This window comes from Oryzias melastigma, linkage group LG2, assembly GCF_002922805.2.
Source record: "Oryzias melastigma strain HK-1 linkage group LG2, ASM292280v2, whole genome shotgun sequence".
NCBI lineage: Eukaryota > Metazoa > Chordata > Actinopteri > Beloniformes > Adrianichthyidae > Oryzias > Oryzias melastigma.
Window position 1 is genome coordinate 20112213 of NC_050513.1, and position 21102 is coordinate 20133314.

The window sequence follows — 21102 nt, forward strand, 5'->3', positions numbered from 1 at the left end:
TTGTGCTGCCTGGTACAGAGCCCCTAAAGCAAAATCAAAGTAAAAAAAAACGCAGAAATGCTCGTAGGCACAGTGTTCTGACATCCAACCAGGAGTTTTAGGGAAATGAAGGGAGGCGGGCTCCCTTTATATTATCGTGATAATGAGATCCGCTGTCTCATTATCACATAAAAATGAAAAAGAAAAATGATAGGACAGGGTTTTTTCGGCCTAACGTTCGGCTTAATAGCAGTTCTTTTAGTTGAGGTTCTAATGCTTAGAAGTGCTTGAATTGATCATTTTTTAAATCTTTGTTTACAACTAAGCGAGTTTGGACTCAAAAATGGGGGAGGGGGCTTTTTGCTGGGTGGGTGGTGGGGGGGTGTAGCTGCCCCCTCATCCCTCGTAGCTCCGCCCCTTGGTCAAATGAGAGTGGTCAGATCACATTAAAGGACACATTTTCTGATCAAGTTTTGTGTTCTAGACAAACGCCGCCATAAACGCCGACCATCGTTTCAAACTCCGATGTGAACTCTGACCCTTCCGTTAAGGTTTGAACTCAACACCTTCATTTATTTCCAGCTGTGGAAAATAATAGCTTGTGTCCTTCAAGTCGATTCTACATTTAGGTCATCTTGGAGCTAAAGTGGTTTGTCACATATTTGCGACAGCAGGCAGTCAGTGGTAAAAGACTGTAAACTGTTTTTACTGCCAGTGAACACCAAACAGTCGGTATCGACCCGACTAAACCTCATGGCTCGCTCTTGTGGACTCACTTCCTGTCAAACTCCTTGTAGGCGTCCCGGAGCCAGCCTAGAGACGGTTTGTTGAGACTGGTCAGGCCGTGGTGGAAGTAGATCAGGGTGTAGTCGCTTTCCACGTACTGGTCCAGCGTGGCTTTCAGGTACCTGCAGCACAGAGGCACCATCATCGACGGACGAGGAAGCTCTCAATCAACGTCTGCTAAGGTTTTTATCTCCCTCTTAAAGCTGGTTCTGCTCGGAAGGACTTTCAGAATAAAAGTCTTGTCAGGAGCATTGAACAGCAAAACCATTTGGTAAAGTGAAACACTTTAAAACTATAAATTAACTTTCCTCTGTTAGTTTCTATTGTTAGATAGTAGGGCTGAACGTTACTTCCACATTCCTGAGTCACTATTGATTGAATATTGATTGTTTTTCTAAATCCACGTTTACTTTTTAAAGAAAGATGTTTTTCCAAAACTTTAGATTTAAACTAAATAGAAGTATGCTTAAAAAAAATCTGTTTTGAACTTTTATTTTGAAAAACTACATTATAGGATTATCAATCGATACTTTTCAAGAGACCGTCGTTTTGCTGTGCATGAAAACTGATTTAAATGGATAAAATTGATTTTTTAAGCTCTTTGTTTTTGTCTTCTGGTCGAGTTTAAAAAAACAACTATATTTACACAGAAAACCAATACAGGTTGATTGACTTGATGGATAGATTACATTGTTTTATTTAAAAAAACAGCTTTCAGTTAGTCTTTGTTGAAACTTCATGATTCAATGACAGAAAGTTTTCCTTTATTCACTTTATTACCAAAAACGTCAAAAGTTTTGTAAAAAATAAAAATAAAAAAAAAACCTTCATCAAAATTTCTCCGATTAGAAGAAATTAGACAAAGACAGAATTATGAAACCTGTAAAGGAACATAACATCCATTTTTTGTTGTTTCTCCTGTTTCAGCTAAACGCTGATTTACTGTCGTTCCAAAGATATTTCTATAGAGTGAAGACATAAGATTTTTCAAGAATGGAGCTAAAGCGACCAAACGTCTTCAGTTACACAAAAGTCTTCAGATTTGCTGCTGATTCCTGTTTTAGACAAGAGTTCCTTTGACTTTGACCTTAAGGTTTTATCATTTGTTAGCAGAGTATCACCAATAATTTCCAGAATTGATTTTTTTCGATTCTTTTGATCCAGTAAATACAATTCAGTTGTTTTAAATGTTTTACGTATTTAATCACATTTGTTATACATTAACAATCTATAAATGTTTTGGAGGTTTTCATATTAATCGGATACAGATCACATACTTTAAATTTCTCAAACGGAGAAGCACCAACAATTGTTCTGCTTCTCCTGGAGGGCGTTTCAGTTTGGCCACTAGGTGGCGATCGCGCTAAAGCATTACAGATTATTCCAGAAGGAGAAGAAAGAATGAAGAAAAAACTGTTTTAAACCACAAAACCAGTTTTTCTAAAATCGTTTGGAAAATTAATGTCTGGAAGTTTATAAAAATGTTCATTTAGTTCATTTTAGACCGAGCGTTAGCATTAGCCATCCTATGGGAAATCCCATTATACGTTAGCAACAAGCTAGCGGACTTCAGCTTTCTGCGTCGGATCGATCTCTATTTTTACGGATCGATTTGATCGCCCCGCCCCACGGATTCCTGTCCCGGTGTGTCCTCACATCAGCAGCTTGTGGTGGTCCAGCTGGTGCTGAGGCGGCATCCTGCAGGCGCTGAAGACGATCACCTTCCTGCCGAAGTTGTCGTCACCTGTGAGCAGAAAGCTGTCGTCACTCGCGAGGAAACATCCAGGATCACCTCGGAGCTGGTTTCTAGAACCCACCGGCCACCTCGATGATGTGGTGCCGCGCGATGTCGTAGAACGGGTGGTCCCACGGCACGTGAGGGGAGTTGGCATCGAAGCCCTGCGACACGTCGGTATCTGCGGGAACATGGAGATGGATCAGAACACGGGCCACGTCGTGTCTGAAGCTCTACAAGCTTCTGGAGGGACGGCGGCAGTTTATCAACAAACACCAGGTTCATCTGGGTTATTAGGGTTCAGACTGTCTCAAACGATCCGAACCAGAGTCCAGATGACGGTATTTGACCTTCTTTACAGTATGTGGGAGTATCCATCATTTTGACTGGTTTACTATGTCAATGATGATGAGGATGTCGAAATGAAAAGAAAGAAAAACTTACAAAAAACTGGAATTCAACATTTAGTTTTATGTGTTTCTGGAACCCCAGCGACCCCGAAAGGGTCAAATTAAGTAATGAATGAATAAAGTCATATCCACATCAAAGAAATGTAATCAAAAGAAAGAGAAGCTGTATTCAAATCTAACTAAATTTGTACTAAAATCAAGATAAAGTGGTGTTCAAGCAAAGAAAAGTCCTATTTAAATAAAAAAGTCATATTCATATCAAAGAGAAGTTTGATAGAAATAAAAAAAAAGTTGCATTCATAACATAAAAATGTTGTAATTGAACATAAAAGTCTTTTTCACATCATGAAATAGTCATTAAATCAAAGAAAAGTCTATTTAACCCTGGAGCACCATCACCGCGTGATTTCCACTATACTGCATTTCTCTGAGTGTCGTGGTTCCCTGAATAAAGTCATACATGTTCCAGGAATGGATGGACCAAAGACCAAATCTCCAGTATCATTATATATATATATGTTTTAGGAAGTTTTTGTTCTCAAATCACTAATTTTTCTGTCATTTTCAAGCATGTTTTTGGGATCTTCTTGTGTTTTTATTTTCTTTTTCTTACATAAACCACAGTTGAAAGGGAAAAATACTCTAATTCAGGGGTCACCAACCTTTTTGAACCTGCGGGCTACTTCATGGGTACTGAATCATACGAAGGGCTACCAGTTTGAAATAATAAATTTGCTTAGTTTGCCTTTAGTTATTCATTATTAATAATAATAATGATACTTCGCTATGTGAAGACACTGATTTCTCACCATAATTATCAATAATGACAACAAGCTAGGAAACAGATATCAATATTCAGAACTTTATTAATCTCAACAGATCTTGTCACATTTTGAGGTAATGACCAAATGCATTTAATAAGAAAAAAGTCAATTTCCATTACAGTTCTGCGAAAAATATCCATCCATTTCAATACGCCCCCAAAACCAGCTCCTCTTTTTTTTTGTAATCTGTGTTTCCATTAAAGATAACTAATAATCAAATATTCTCGGTGTCTCCATGTGGGAAAGGGAGAAGAGGGCGCCTCATTCTTTGTTATTAGCTGCATTTCCATTACACATTTGGGCAAAACTTTATGGAAATTCTTGGAATTTCAAAAAAAACAAACGTTTCTAAATGACACTGTTTCCATTAAATTATAATTTTGTGATAAATCACAAACCAACTCACGCGATAAGTCATTAAAAACACGGCGATGAACGACAACAAGTATTTTTTTATTTCATTCACTGAAAGGGAGCATGTGGGTGACGTCACAGCTCTGTCTGGAGCGCGTGCAGCGCAGCTCGACTCAGGAGAGGGAGGAGTCTGGTCTGGTTAAAAGAAAAAGCATTCTAACAAATAAGCATCTGGACCTTTTTCTGCTTGAAAACACCACAACATAAATTCAAGTTTCTGTCACGGCGCTCGCGCTCTTGAGACTTCAGGCTCCAAGCTGCCAAAGTGCGTCTGCAGATGAAGCGATGAGGAAAGGAGGAGGAGCTGCCGGCGATTCTGTATGACCCGCAGTTTCTAAAGCGCTTTGACGCTGCAGGACCTCTTGGTGCGTCGGCTCAGCGGCGCTCAGATCAGACACTTCATACCGAGAAGCGCATTTATTTAGGAAAAAGTGTTTCCGTTACAATTTGGCGAAAAATGTCTATTTCCTCCTCTAACCGCAATTTCTTTTTTCGAAAAATGCCATTTTTTTCTAAACTGTGGTGTTTCCATTTGGATAATTTATTATCCAAATTCCAATTTGCGAAATTTCAGAGTTAAATGGAAATGCGACTATTGATTATCTCGTTAAGGAGAAAACGATAAAAAAAAGAAAAATAGTGGGACAGGCCGTTTTTGGCTTCAGAAATAATGAACATAGTGTGGCGACCCGGGGGTTAGCCCCGCCTTCAGCTCCTAAGACTCATGGGAAGTGGGAAATCTTGGGTGTGTTACATTGCTCACCATAAGTGAGGGAGCTGTGAGCAGAAGTCAGGTTCATACTGTTTTTGCCAATCATGTGTGTTCAAACTAAGCAAGCCTTGATACTGGGCATGATACTGCGCAGAATGCTACTTTGTCTTCTGCTGTCTGAGATTTACCCAGGATGTGCATTGCATGGGACACCAATATTACTCCGCTGGCTGCCAGTTTAAACTTAACTCAGCTTTTGGATCTCTGCTGCAACTGACGTACCAGCTGGATCGTGATAAAATATCTATAAGATGTTATAATTCTATGCAAAGGCGGAGTTGATTGGAAATAATTGCATCACAATCAAACAAAAATTTTGAGCATCTCACAAGTGAGTTGCGCTATTTTTGGAAGAGGCCTGCGGGCGACTGATGTGGTGCTCGCGGGCGACCTGGCGCCCGCGAGCGACGTGTTGGTGACCCCTGCTCTAATTGATCACGTGTCTTCATATTTTGATCTATTTTTTATGACAATTACTTTTGTTGGTTATATTATATTGGGTAAAAATGACCCAGTAAAAGTGATTGTGTAACTTTTAAAAGTGAAAGTGTTCTAGGGTTAAACAAAGAAAAGTCATAAAAATCAGAGAAAAGTCGCAATAAATCAAAGAAAAATCTTATTTAAACAAAGAAAAGTGCTGTTTAAGCATAAAAGTCTTATTCACATTAAAGAAAAGTCTCATAAAAATCAAAGAAAAGTCGTAATAAATCAGAGAAAAATCTTATTTAAAAAAAGTAAGACCTATTCAAACTAAGAATAGTCTTATTTAAACATAAATGTCTTATTCACATAAAAGAAAACAAAAAAATCAAAGAAAAGTCTATTTAAACAAATACAAGTTGCATACTAAAACAAAGTAATCAAAATCAAGGAAAAGTCTTAATATGGAAATGTCGTATTCAAAGTAAGAAATTCATATTTAAAACAAAGAAAAGTTGTAAAAATCAAAGAAAAGTGATAAATATTGAATAAAAGTTCTATTAAAACCAAAGAAAAGTTGTATTCATATCGAAGGAAAGTCGTAATTAAACATAAGTCATATTTACATTAAAAAAAAAAAATCAAAGAAAAGTCTCTTTAAAAATAGAAAAGTCGTATTCAAAGCAAGAAATCCATATTCAATCAAATAAAAATTGTATTTAAGACAAAGTGACATTCAAGACAGAAAGTTAAAGTGAATCACCAAATGTCGTCACGTGAGCGTGAACTACTTCCTGTTGGAGCTTACGCTTCACTCTAACCACATCAAGGATGAAGACCTCCAGGCGTCCCACAGAGCTCACGGTTCATCTTCTGATCTCCCTCGTAGAGCGTGTTGTTGTTTACAGTTTGGTTGTTGTTGTGTTATTCTGACCCCGTAAACCACCTCAGAGCTTTGCAGAGCTGAGCTCTGGTGGGATTAGCGTTCACCGCAGATCCGTACCGCTGCGGTACGACTCCACTCCTCCACCTCACCACGAGAACTGTGGGCCGTGACGTGCGGTGAGGTTACAGGGACTTCCTTTTCAGGGCGGCTGTGGCGTCCCATAGAGAATGGAGCCTTTCACCGCGGGTAGAACGAGGGGGCGGGGTCTGAGATAAAACATCACCTGGACGGCTACCTGATGGGGCGGGACTAATGTGTCCTGGAATGTGAGGTCTAACAACCTCAAATGAACCTTCAAAATAAAAGCACTGGGTAGTGACTTCTTTCAATGCAACCGCAGGAGGTCCAGAAAGATCCAGAACCCGTGTGGACAAACGGGTCCTCTCACCTGACTTGCTGAGTGTGAGCTCATCCGGGGGCCACTGCGGGTCCTCCATGGGGGCCAGCTTCAGCTGTCCCAGCTGATCTGTTGCCGGGTCTTCGCCCACGTCCACCAGCAGCTCAGAAGACATGGCGCTCGCTACGGGGAGGCCCTACACACGGAAACGGAGCCTGCAGAGACACAGCCGACTCACAATCACACACAGGTCGGAGACAGGTTCTGGTCTGCAGGAGGCAGAACCCGAGATGTTCCACCTAAAAAAGAGAGACAGAGGCCTCCGTTCAGGAAAACCCAACATCCGACCTTCACTTTTGAAGAAACAGGAACCAACAATGCAAAGTCAGAAGAACAATGTAACTTCTCTGTAAACGCCGTCTGTGAAGGCCGCCGTTTGAGGAACCTCGCTCAACCACCGGCTCAAAGTTCCTGCACCTCTTTTTCTGTATGCAAATATAAAAAACACAAAGAATCCTCAAGCTAAGACGTTCTGAACGACTTTAAAGGCAGTCGAGCGTGAAATTATTCAGACCTCAAATCTGACTCTGTTGCTGAGTCAGCGAGTTTCTTTTTTAAATTAGAAATGACAAAGACGTCTCCAGTCGTTCTAAAAGTCTTCAGCTTTCATTTACATTTGAATAAAAGGTGAGTCACTTCAGGTGTGACGGTACAGAGAGGAAATCAAGGACAGAAATCCTCCAAAATGAAGGCAATCCTGTCATTTGCATTGATCCTGAGGGTTTGTAGCTTTCTGACCTCCAGGGGGCGCTACCGTTAGAATCATGTGGGGTCCAGGGGGCGCTACCGCTAGAATCATATGGGGTCCAGGGGGCGCTACCGTTAGAATCATGTGGGGTCCAGGGGGGCGCTACCGTTAGAATCATGTGGGGTTCAGGGGGCAGACAGGACACCTCTGGTAAAAGGTGAGCAATTGACTGATGGGTTTTATTCATTCATGAGAGAAAATCGTGAGTTAGCGGTCATCTTTGACCATCATTTTACCCACAAGTCAATGCAACACGCAATGAAAAAAATTACAAAAACATTTTTTCCCTCAGAATTCTTCTGTTTGTAAATGACGATCAGAATTCAAACCTGTTGGAACTGGTCATGAAAAAACGTGATGTGCTACATTGGTGATCAGTGTTGAGATGACGGCATAACTTCCATGAACAAAACATACAAAAAACAACAACTAGGCACATTGTTATCATTTACTGCGATGTTCCACCCCGTGATTGAACACTTCTCTTGTGAAATGAGTTTTAACATTTTTATGTTACATTTTTCTATGGACCTACAACAGGGGGCTGAAAATGGTGTAAATAGGTCTGGTTTATTGGGTCCATTTTTTAACGGAAACGCTCAAAATATCTATAAAAACGTGAAACTTTGAAAATTCCATTTTTTTTCATTAAAAAATGATTAAAGGTTCAGAAGCTTCATGAAGCAGTAAATAGTTGAAATTAGTGCTGACACAACTGATTATTTTAATAGTCGATTAATCACTGATTATTTTTTCTGATTTGTTGAAAACATAATCATTAGCTTTTAACTAACTAAAAACTAGATATATAACATTACCTGTGATAATGCTGGTGTGAATGCTGGAAGATGAATTTGGCAGCTGAAGATGCGACTGCTGATAGTTGAAGATGCTGAAATTGATAGCTGAAAACTCTGAAGCTGATAGCCAGCTAAAATATTAGCTAAATTCCAAAAAAGTTTTTTTTTAATTCAAAATTAGCCAAAATAGCTAGCCTGTAGCTGAAATATGAGAAAAACTCCAGAATAGTCTTAAAAACAAAAAAAAAGCCAAAATTAGCCAAAACAGCTAGTATGTAGCTGAAATTTTAGCCAAGCACCAAATTAGCCTAAAAGAAACTGAAAAAAAGCCTAAATTAGCCAAAACAGCTAGCATGTAGCAGAAATATTAGCTAAACTCCAAATTAGCCTTGAAAACCAAAGAAGCCTAAATTATTTTTAAAAAAGCTAGCGTACAGCTGAAATATTAGCCGAGCTCCACATTTAGCCTAAGGAACTGAAAAAAATCATAAGTTCACCAAAACAGCTAGTATGTAGCATAAATATTAGCTAAACTCAAAAATACCCATAGAAACCAAAATAGTCTAAATTAGCTAAAAAAGCTAGCATTGAGCAGAAATATTAGCTAAACTCCAAATTAGCCAAAACAGCTCAAATGCAGCTGAAATATTAGCTACATTTCAAAATAGCCTCAAAAAACCTTAATAAATGCCAAAATAGTCCAAAAAGCTGCAGAATATCATTCTAACTAGTATAAAGTATCGACTATTTCAATAGTCGATTAGTCGTCCATTATTCGACTAATCGTGGCAGTCCTAGTAGCAATCAGTGAGGAGGTTAGTTGCTTCCCGTCGCCTCCACCATCTGGACGTCTCCTGAACGTGAACTCTGCAGAGAGGTTGTGGAATATGCCCTGTAGCTGACACCGAGCAGGTCGATGCTCCAGAGCGGGAGGCCGCACGGCTTCAGCCAATCACAAACGGTCTTGTGATCTCCTTTCAAGAAGGGAGTATGTGTGTGAGGGGGAGGAGGTGGAACATCTGAATGCAGAGGCGCTGCTCCTCCTCTGTGACCGTTCCCGCTGCGCCTCCAGCATCTCCAACAAGGAGGCGTTCGGCTCAGTGAGCACGAGCAGCTGCATGCGACCGCTGCGGCGGATTAGCCAGCGCGTCGCCCTCCTCCTTCTCCTCACAAACTCGCTCCTCTCGTCTCCATTTTTCTAAATATACCCCATTAGCTCCCAACCCCCACAGAGGCCGGACTCGTGCTCCCACCCCCACCGCTATAATGTGATGTTATGCTAGCTGACAGCATGTTGCTTTAAATAAATATTGCCACAAACCAACAGATAAAGTCAGCCGAGTCCTGCTGAACAAACAGAGACGAGCCGCTATCGCACAGCTCCGCTGTCAGCTCTGACCAATGCAGGTCTTTCAGCAGGTCCGTCACCGCAGAGCGCCGCCTGCGAACTCTCCTCTGATAACAAAACGTCTCACTCAAAAATCTGCTGAGTATGAAGACACTGTCATCAGCAAAAGAGAGCTCGACCGGTTCATACAGAGGAGAGGAAATTACTTCAATGAAAGCCTCTGAGAAAAGGTCAGAGAGCTCGAGATGAGAAGAAGTCACAAGAGGAGCTTCCAAAAACTGGTGAAATACAGCACAAGTGATGCGTCCAATCCTGTTACTATGACGACAGATGTTATCTAACAATGACAACATGACCAGAACATGCGGAGTATGCCGGTAGAATGTACAGTGAGGCTGAAAATATGAGGAAACATGACAACACGTGAACCCAACCGACTCCAGACGAAAAACTAGATTCTGATCTGCAAGAACCCGACAGGTCAATGCGATCAATACCAACAACATGAAAGATGAGGCCAAAAACCAATCGACACAACTGATTGATAGAGTCAATTGGCGTTCAAATGGAAGATGCAATTAAAGCATTTAAGCTAACTTTAGGTCAAATTTGAGACTTTCTACATAATGTCACACTAGTTTCATAGAATCCCACGGTGGAGGAAGGACTCGTGATGCAACCATCACCGAGTCTCAAACACAACCATCACCGAGTCTCAAACGCAACCATCACAGAGTCTCAAACGCAACCGTCTCCAAGTCTAAAACGCAACCGTAAGGGTCTCAAACGCAACTGTCACCGAGTCTCAAACGCAACCGTCACAAAGTCTCAAACGCAACCGTCACAAAGTCTCAAACGCAACCGTCACCGAGTCTCAAACGCAACCGTCACAAAGTCTCAAACGCAACCGTCACAAAGTCTTAAACACAACCATCACCAAGTCTCAAACACAACCGTCACAAAGTCTCAAACGCAGTCATCAATAAACAACAATTAACAAATTTCGAATACAACCGTCACCAAGTCTCAAGCGCAACCGTCACAAAGTCTTAAACGCAACCGTCACAAAGTCTTAAACGCAGTCATCAATAAACAACAATTAACAAATTTCGAATACAACCGTCACCAAGTCTCAAGCGCAACCATCTCCAAGTCAAAAATGCAACCGTCACCGAGTCTCAAACGCAACCGTCACCGAGTCTCAAACGCAACCGTCACAGAGTCTTAAACGCAACCGTCACCAAGTCTCAAACACAGTCATCACAAAACAACAATTAACAAATTTCGAATACAACCATCACCAAGTCTAAAACAGACTCATCTCCAAGTCCCAAACACATCCATCACTGAGTCTCAAACACACTCATCACTAAACAACAATTATCGAATCTCAAATACAATCATCCCCGAGTCTAAAACATACTCGTCACCAAGTCTTAAACACAACCATCTCTGAGTCTCAAATGCACTTGTCACTAAACAACCATAACCAAGTCTAAAACGCAACTGTCACCGAGTCTCAAACACACTCATTATCTGGTCTCAAACACACTCGTCACCAAGTCTCAAACAAACTCATCATTGGGTCTTAAATACACTTGTCACCGAGTTTCAAACACATTCATCGTTGGGTCTCAAATACACTAGTCACGAGTCTCAAAAACACTCGCCACCGAGTCTCAAGCAAACTCGTCATCGAGTCTCAAACACACTCGTCACAGAATCGTAAACACAACCGTCTCTGAGTCGTAAACCCAACCATCACTGATTCTCAAACACACTCGTCATTGGGTCTCAAATAAACTCGTCACCAGTCTCAAACACACTTGTCACCGAGTCTCAAACACAACCGTCACCAAGTCTCAGACACAACAGTCACCGAATCGTAAACACAACCATTACTGATTCTCAAACACACTCGTCACCAAGTCTCAAACAATAGAGAGTCATTATGGACCATAAACTCCAGTCCTTTCCCCTTTCAGTGACTATGACACCAGAACCACCAACACTGCTAATTTCTGAAAATTGTGAAGATGTTAGCTCAGGTCACTTCAAACATTTCATATTTGCCGCCGGTTCTTCGTCTATCCTTCATTATGCAGTAAAACCTTCAAACACTGGAGCTGGTTGAAGGGTACCCTCCATCTGAAGAGGAAAAACTGTCAGAACGACCAGCTAAAGGGCATGCGCACGTGACGTCATTCGTCAACTCTTTGAAGAGGTCTTGAAAAGGCAACCGACGGCGCATGCGTGCCTACCGAGATAACTGATTGCAGCTTTGATATGAGGATTAGAGACAGAAATGAAGAAAAAAGCTTAAAGTAACAGCAAGTCGTTTGAGTACAGATAGATTTCTGACTGCAGGTGTGAAATATCGCGATTATTGGACATTTACGGATCGTAAACGCGAAGAACATTTCCTTTATAACGAGAATCGTTCATGCGGACCTAATAAAAGCCACAGGTGAGCAGGTCAGAGCTGGTCTTTGTGGTCAAAGTCGGCGCTTTCAGCTACGAATCCCAAACCGCCGAACCGAGCCGGAACACCCGCGGAATCGGGTCGAACAACCCGTCCGGACAGCAGGCTCAGCGGGGAGTCGAACCAGCCGCGATAACACTCAGGAAGAACGGCTCGGTGTCCACAGAACGACCGCGGTTAGCCTAGCCCTCGCGGCCCCTGGCAGGTCAGGGGAGACCCCGGAGCGTCCGCGTGCCCCCCGGAGCGTCCGCGTGCCCCCCGGCGCTCCCGGGCGTTCGCTTTGATGGTGTTTATTCGAGGTTTACCTTGCGCGCGCAGCTGCTCTGATCATCAGGCGCGTCTGGAAGCGCCTGAAGTCTGACGTTTGTTGCTTCACGACACAAACAGACATGCGTCGAAGCCTGTTCCTGTTTGGTACTTTCAGAGTAAAACACGGCACCTCTGCTGTTTTGGTCACCCTGTCAAATTAAAAGCACACATGCTTACTATGAATCTTGTCCTTCCTCATCCATTTTTTCAAGATTTACACTATGAATACACTCCATAATTGTATCTAACTCTGCAGCTTGAATGTGAAATTTAGTTTAAATTCATTAAAAAACTAAACTAAACATAAAAAATAATATAATCAAATATGCAACTGTATTTGATGCATTACCAACCAGCTCATATTTCATAATCTAATTTTGGTAAACAAAAACCTGCCGAAAAAAATATTTCTCTAATTCAAAATTAAAGATTTGGCAACAAAAACATATTCTCTCAAAACCAAAGAAAACCAATAAAATAACTTTTTTTTTAAAAAAAGTTGAAAAGTCAAACATTTCCTGAAAATCTATGGAGCTAAAACCGGGCCAATATTATTTGAAACTGAAATTTAATTTTCAGCTTCAAATTTTCAATTTCTTAAGTTTCAAAACTTTTTTTTTCACTTTCAAATCTTTTTTTTTAATGTTCGATTTTGAAATTTTTCAGATTTGACAACAACAAAAAAGAGCTGAAAGTGGAAAAAAGATTTGAAACAAGTTTTTCAATTGAAATTCGAAACCTAAAAAAACATTTGAAGTTGAAAATAATTAAGTTTATTTTAGAATAACAGAGTTTTACAGATATTTAGGATTGTTTTTTTTTTTGGGGGGGGGGCAAACATCAGAATTTTTTTCAATTAGTTTTATTTGGGGGTTCAAATAATATTGGCCTCAATTTAGCTCCATATAAATCTGCTTGATATGTCTTCATCATCTTATCTTTTGTTGAGAAAAGATGAAATAATCTTGAAGAACATGAAAGAAATACATTTAAAAAATGATGTTTGAAAAAAAAGTGTTATTTGACGTCAAACTTAGCATTTCAAACCATAGAAACAGCCGTAAACGGTAAATTGTTTGAGTGACGATAGATTTCTGACTGGAGGTGTAAAATATTGCAATTATTGGATGTTAAAGTTGCATTTTACTAAAAACTAAACACATTTTCAGTCTGAAAGGTAAATAAGAAAAATAATTTCATTTTTACCACTCAAAAGATCATGGTAAGAAGTGTCTTATGCTGCATTTTTTTTATCACTATCAGCCACTACTGTTTGTATAAAAACAAACTCGTTCATTCTCAGAAACAGAGATTTTGTCAGCGATTTTACATCATCTGTGGTTCTTAGAGCTCAGCAGCAGATTAGACGGCAAAAAGGCCAATAACAGATTTCCTAGAAATTAATCTGTAAATTCAAGCAAATTTATCAGTTTTGAACCCCCTGATCAAAATCTGCAACCAAACTCTTACCCCTCCGACTCCCACCATGTCAAATATTTTTTTCCTTCATGAAAATAATTTTTTAAATTCTTTGATGAAATTTGCATTTTTTTAATTTTTACACTATCATTTTTTTCACTAAATAAAGATGGTATCTATTACAATACATTAGATGATTTGACCAATTTGTGCTTACAACAATGTTAGCCGAAAAAATGTCTAATTTCTGTCTCTAATTTGATCAACATGTTAAGATTACATAACTCGATTATAATTCTTAATTATTAGCAAATTTTTTAAACATTTCTATAGAGCAAGGTGTCATTTACAAAACGGAGTATCAATAGAATAGTTATTCTCAGCAGGAAGACTATAAAATGATAGCAAACATTTTCCCGCCAAAAGTGTTTTTGAGATTTCATGGAGGCAGCCATTTTGAAATGAGCAGAAACGGCCCCTAGTGGAATGATAATGAACTACAGGGGAGTAAACATGGACCAAGTTAAATCCAATGCGTTTTTTAAAGAAAGTTTAGCTCACGATGATAAGATAAAGGTCTCAAAATGCACATATTGGATATTAAAACAAGTTATTTAGTCAACCTAATTCATTTTTGGAGTATGTCAATGGCGTAATACATTTTTTTGGGCTATAGTGGTTTCACATTAACCCAAATTAAGTTTCCCAAGTTTCATTATTCCTGAGTAAAAATAATCCAGCTAAATGGGTAGACCTCAGAGTTAGGTTGATAACGTTAATGTTTGAAATCCAAAAATGTACTAAATATTTGTCAAAATGACAAAAAAAAGTCTTAATTGAGTGATTACTTAACATTTTTGTCAAAATGAAGAAAAAAAAGGTATTTTGTTTCCAGCAACTTCTTGATTTTTTTTAAACCACCAGATATATAAAGTTATGTAGCTGATGTATTTTTTATTTTGTGACATATCTCACCAATTAAAATTCTATTTACACTAAACCAATACATTATAAAACACACATTTCCTTAAATGCGTTTTATTTTGGTATGATTCATAAATTCTCTAAATGAGATTTTTTATTCAACATTTGACAAACTGAGCATAAATCCAACGTTATCTTAAACTGAAGTTCTTTATTTATTTTATGCCGTCTGTACCAATGGTTGACTCTTGTTTGAACATTTTCCTGTCGTTTTCATGCTACTTGCATCAGTGGAAACCAGTTTGACTGCTTGTTTTTCTCCATGGAATCTGCTAATAAAGCTGGCTGGGAGTTTCTAGTAAAATAATATTCTAAGTTAAAACTCAATCGGTTGTGTAACGGAGCTAAAGTTGAACACAGCTGATACATTCTTAGCATTTCATTCGTAGTGGCTGTGCTGTCCTTTATGGGGTTAGGAGGCAACAATTTCAATTTAATGTCATAAATACAGAAAAAATGTATAAATGTTCAGACACTAGAGCTAAAAGTCAGCCGAATGAGTCAGAAGTGTGCTGGAAATAGTGTCTGAAAGGAAGTGGTTTGTGTAAAATTAAACTGGGGAAGCTAAAAGTTACACTTAAAAGAAAGGACAGGAAATGAAACATCAAAAAATAAAAGTGTCACATTAAAATGACTTCTCTCTTTAAATTGAATTCTTGAACTTTAAATTTTTAAAGTATAATAATAGAATTTTTTGATTAAGCTGAATTTGTGAATAAACTCACTATTTTTAGGTTTAAAATGTTTTAGTTTTTATTATTGGTTCACTTATACGATGTTTTCGTTGTTTCCAATGAAGCTCAACTGTTATTTTTAAGTTAATTTTTGTGTTTTCAAATAAGTAAATGTCAAATTTAAAAAAGGAGGCGGGGCCTTCTATGAGGCGGTGAACGTCCTCCTCCTGATTGGTCAGTTGTTGTGTACGGAAGTGTTTTCGACCGGAACCTCTGAGCTCATTCGACCAGAGTTCCTCCGGACCAAAGTTTTTCCCAAAAGTTTCAGGACTCGTGAAGTTCCGTCCCGCGCGCTCGGGGCCCGGCAGACTGCTCCGGGACCGCCATGGAGAGCGCGGGCTCCTCCGGGGAGCGGCGGGCGGGCGGCGGGGCCAGGCCGTGGATCGCGGCGGCGCTGTCGGTTCTTGGTTCGGCTGCGGCCGTGGCCGCCGCGGGCTGCCTGTGCGCGCTCGTGTACCCCATCCTCCGAGGTGACGCATGCGCAGTGGGGCACTCACCCCGAGCACCTTCTGTAGTTTATACGTCGAACATTTGAAGAACACAGGCACGAGACAGGTGCGCGCGTGACAGTTAGCTAGTTAATTAAAGATTTTTTTTACCTGGTTTCAAATTTACACAAACTTGTATTAAACATACATATTTTTTAAATTAACAGTCACCACAGAAAATGTTAAACAGATTTTACTCAGATAATTTTGCAGAATTCTTTAAGAATTAGTAGCATTATGGCATACATCATACTTGTATTGTAAATAATTATTTTTATATTTGTTTTTCATGAATGTTATTCATCATATAACCATTTTCAAAACGATACAAAAAAAATCATCATTTTTGGTGTTTAGATGTTTTTTGTGGCTTTTTGTTAATGAAAATAAGAAAACTGTTGACTCTTTGTTCAAACCATTGACTATAAATAGGCGTTGGACTATCTGGCTCCTCCCCCTCACGTTCCAAAATACCCGCCCAATTCTATAGACTTTTATAGAAAAATACCATCCTTTTACTTTTTCAAAATAACCACTCTTGTTCCTGATAATTCTCTTTTTTCATATTTTATCTTTATATAAGTTCTTCAACTTATGAAATGATCAATCAGATGCCTCAATCAAAGTAGGCGGAGCCTGTTGACCCTTACATCCAACGTTTGAAACATTTGACAGGTTCCATATAAAGTGGTAAGGGTGTGGCCTTCCAGCAAGCTCACTCCTGATTGGTTGTCACGAAAGCTTTAACTCTTGCTGACTCGGACCAATCACTGCTTACTGACGTCGCCTGGCTTCAACATGGCGGCATCCATAACATGGTGACTCGATTGATTTGGTCGGAGTCTGACCCATTTTCTATGGGTGCGTCACTCTGACACAGTCCAAATGTCCTCACTACTTCGTGCACTAAATGGGGTGTTCACCCTTTTGTCAGGGTGCCAGAATCTGCAATTCCAAAATCCAGTGCCCTAAAATTTCCCAGAAGTCTCTTTCACCCACAAACCCGACTAACACCTTAGCAGATGATTGAGTGTAGATTGAACCCTCTCCGTCTCTTGCTGTCCTGATGTTTGTTGATGTTTCAGAGCTGCGATCCGAGATGGTGAGAGGAGAAAACGGGACAGAGGAGAAGATCCTGGGTGAGAAACCTTCAGAGATCACGTCTGCAGAGATTTATGGTTGTTGGTTTTTCACTACCATCTCACTTATCTATTTGTTGTCTTCTATCTGACTAAATATGCTTGAAAAGTCCAAATGTAATGGCTATTTTTATGATCTAAGTGGTGTGGTTGAATTTGTGTTTCCTTCTCTCCCATGTGTTTTTCATGAACACAAACACACATCTTACCCAATATTAGCCTTAAGCTAACTGAAAGCTAGATATGTAGCATTACTTGTGATTATTCTAGTGTGAATGATGTAAGCTGAATTTGGCCACTGAAGATGCTAGTAACGATAGCTGAAGATGCTGAAGATAATAGCTGAAAACCCTGAACCCGATAGCCAGCTCCAATATTAATTAGATGCCAAATTATCCCCAAAACTGTTAAAAACCTAAATTAGCAACAACAGCTGACATGCAGCTGAAATACTTCCTAAACTCCAAAATAGCCTAAAAAACAAAGAAAGCCAAAAATAGCCAAAATAGGTGGCATGTAGCTGAAATATTTATCTTAACTCCAAAATAACGTTAAAAATAAAAAAAAAAGCCTAAATAAGCCAAAACAGCTAGCATGTAGCTGAAATATAAGCTAAACTCCAAATTAGCTTTAAAAAAAGAACACTAGCATGTAGTTGACTAATTGTGGCAGCCCGAGAGTATATATACTGTATAGACCTTCTGAAGCCTTTGGTGTGTCTTCAGGTTTCTGGAGCGTCCTGCTGCTTTCGCTGTGTGGAGGATGTATCTGCTGGCTGCTCTCCTGGACTCTGACTTACCTCCACATGCACCAGCCCAGCAGCCCCATCCCACCACCAGCATCACCAACAGGCCTCAGGTACATCGGACACTGGAGCGCCGGGTGTTTGTACGGGACCTAACCTCGAGTTTGTTTCTGCTCTCATCCAGGGTCGGGTCTGGACATCCCGTCTGCATGGATTATGGGGTGGCTTTTCTCAACGGGGTCTTGGCCATGCTCACTGTGATCTGGAGCCTCTCCTGATCCAGAAGGTGGCCAGTTTCTGAGCCGGGCAGAGGGTCCGGGTTCAGAGCTGCCGCTCTCATTGTTCAGCTTAACGAGTCAGCTTCATCCTGTGTTGGTTTCTTTCTAGGGCTGGGCGATATGGGAATTTTCATATTGCGATATTGTTTTTTTCATTTTGTGCGATAACGATATTAAAAACGATATAAATCAAATAATCAAAGTAATTTTAATTGCAAGCAGCTTTAGGACTTCAGATTTTTACACCTTAACACCCCCCCCCTTAAATCTTAGTTAGTTCAAATTAAACTTTAATTATTTTTTGTATTAACTGTAGTATTGAAACTAACTGTGAGGAACATTTAAATATTTCTAATAAATATTGTACATATACATAATGTACACAATAGTTAAACCATAACGGTGGTATGTTTTCAATAGGCTGTACAGAATTTCTGATTTATTTTAATCTGACTGCAGCACATACACGTTCCTTTCAAATTAAAATTACGTCCATAAAACATTGTTTTAAAGCAGCAAATATATTGCAGTTATTTTTATATTATTTTCTAATTTCTTCTGAACATAAACTATAGGTACTGCTGTGCAGCAGAAGATAATAAAATGTAAACTTAAAATAAACAGTTCTGATAATAGATTTAATCATCATTTCACTCAGTCATCTGACATGTGTACATGTTGGAGGATTGAAGATTTAGTGTCAGATATCATTTAGTGTCATGTCAGGAGTTGTTAAAAACAAGTTTATTTTACTATTATTAGATCACATCATTAAAAAATGAGCATAAACGGCACAAATGTAACTAACAAATTCATTATTGATACATAATAAAACAACAAATTATTCTAATTTGAAGCTCTATACAAAAGCTTTTGGTTAATATTTTAACAAAACCCTCAAACTCATCTCAACTCCACGGCCACAGCACAGGCTGTTAGGAGCATGCGCAGTCTGTCCTTCTCTCCTCTTTCAGCCCCGCGTGACACGCAACGCGCGGCAATAGACAGACTCTCTACTTTTTCTTTTTTCATGGAGGTTTCTCCTCTAAATCAGGTTTTAAACTCCTGATTTTAAAGCGTGTCTTCTCTCCCTCACACTCTGTGGGTCTGTCGATAACAAACAGCTACGGAAGAGTAATCCAGTCGGACCGAACCGTTTTCAATGTAGAGGAGGGGGGTCCGGTGACGACGTTTCCAAAACAAAATATATAAACATCGTTACCTTGACATTAAAAATAAAAGTATTTGCGATTACATATAGGTTATTGGTTTACTGAAATAATGTTTTTTGTTGTGTGCTTTTGTCATCATTTGGGGCCTCCGTACCCCCCCGCTCTCAGTCTGGGCTCCTAGAATCAGCCGCTCTGTAAGAAGAAGAAGAAGCGCGGCTCTTCCGGGGTCTTCTCCCGTGTTATTTAACACGAAAGTTTATCGCAATAGACTGATTTCACTATCGAAAAAAAGTAATATCGCAATAACGATAATTATCGTTTTATCGCCCAGCCCTACTTCTTTCAAATTGTACGTCTTATAGGTCCTGTTGTATAAAACTGGTTTTATTTCAGAAGATACTATTGTTTTCACAGTGGAATTTTAAATAAAAGAATATGATGTCAACAGTTTCATTATGGTGCGTTTGTGTAGCATGTTTGCACCAAAAAACTTCCTATTTAGGAAGTTCCCTGCAGCTCAGTGGCCTTGTGGTAGAGTGTCCACCCTGAGACTGGAAGGTTGTGAGTTCAAATCCAGGCTGAGTCATCCCCAAGACTCTAATAGTGGGACCCAGTGCAATGGTTCCTGAGTGCAGCTGTGTCTGCAGCTCACCGCCCCCTCAGGGGAGGGGTCAAAGTGGAGTTCAAATTTCCCACACCGCGGTGCGTGATGACTGATGGGACTTTAAAATGTTGCTGAAGATTTACGTATTTTGATGGAAACGGATTCCCTACACCTGGCTGCCCATTCCTGGTCCTCCAGAGCTACCACCTGTTTTCCAGCTCTCCTTGCTGTTGATTACCTGGACCAGGTGTGTTCATTCAATCAGTGTGAAGACACCTGGCTGAGCTAATCAGGGCTTGGAGATTTAGAAGAACAGGGTGGTAGCTCTGGAGGACCAGGAATGATCACCTCCACGTCTACACTCTCATGATGCCACTCCGTTCATCATGAAAGCCGAACGTTAGCTCATGTTTGTACAAACGACTAAATTCTTGGGCTATGACAGTAATGTTAATAACAGAACTGGAGTCCACTTTTACTCTTTCTCTTTTTATTTGTAACTGTGAATGGGAATCAGTTTCAGAAGAAACCAGCATCTGCAGGACCTTCAAGTAAAGGCAAACAGAAGAATGTCATCTGCAAAGAACCGACTCCTAAGGAGCCAGTTTTCAGTCCAGCTGAAGTTTTGACAGTTTGTAAATACAGTGTATACTTGTATGAGTTTGTAAAACACACCGTGTAGTTGAATGAGTTTGTAAATCACAGCGTGCAGTTGTATGCGTTTCTTAAACAGATTGTGTACTTTATGAGTTTCTAAGACAGTGTGTACGACTGTCTCAGATGTCTTTTTTAGGTCTTTATTCTTATCTTTCTTCACTATAAAAACACTGAAATGATTCAGTCTGAATAAAGAATTAGAATCATGTAACCCTCTCCATCCTCTTCACTCACACCCTCAGCTCTACTGGATCCTACGTCCCTGGTCTATGAACCTCCTCTTTGGTCTTCCCCTAAACCAGGGGGGTCAAACTCAATCGCACAAGGGACCAAAATCCAACACACACCTTAGGTCGCGGACCCAACAGGATAAACGTTTATTGAGCTCTCAAAAGCTACATTTTTACTTTTTAACATAATTATGAACTAGATCTTCTTTTCCTTTGGGCTTTTCCCTTCAGGGGTCGCCACAGCGAATCAGTTTCCTCCATCTAAGCCTGTCTTCAGCATCC

The 21102-nt window shown here is 39.8% G+C and overlaps 2 protein-coding genes across 3 annotated transcripts in view; one reads left to right on the forward strand and one right to left on the reverse strand.

Annotated features, from left to right (window-relative positions):
• The window catches only part of arhgap1 (Rho GTPase activating protein 1), an 18518-nt gene extending 6006 nt beyond the window's left edge, over window positions 1-12512 (reverse strand). Inside the window, exons 1-5 of one of the 2 annotated variants that reach the window (XM_024265235.2) lie at window positions 12367-12512; window positions 6675-6838; window positions 2583-2681; window positions 2422-2509; window positions 756-887 (exon numbers count right to left, since the gene is read on the reverse strand). In XM_024265235.2, the coding sequence (XP_024121003.1) occupies window positions 756-887; window positions 2422-2509; window positions 2583-2681; window positions 6675-6798 (443 nt within the window). In that variant the 5' untranslated portion in view covers window positions 6799-6838; window positions 12367-12512. Of the gene's footprint in view, window positions 1-755; window positions 888-2421; window positions 2510-2582; window positions 2682-6674; window positions 6839-12030; window positions 12255-12366 lie in introns of those variants that run through there. The other variant, XM_024265237.2, reaches the window with a different exon arrangement.
• A 3182-nt stretch (window positions 12513-15694) lies between these two features.
• On the forward strand, window positions 15695-19779 carry arl6ip6 (ADP-ribosylation factor-like 6 interacting protein 6). The gene is made up of 5 exons (XM_024265238.2): window positions 15695-15977; window positions 17081-17134; window positions 17860-17992; window positions 18064-18255; window positions 19666-19779. The coding sequence occupies exons 1-4, from the start codon at window positions 15833-15835 to the stop codon at window positions 18155-18157; spliced, it is 426 nt and encodes a 141-aa protein (XP_024121006.1). The 5' UTR covers window positions 15695-15832; the 3' UTR covers window positions 18158-18255; window positions 19666-19779.
• Window positions 19780-21102: the final 1323 nt, after the last annotated feature.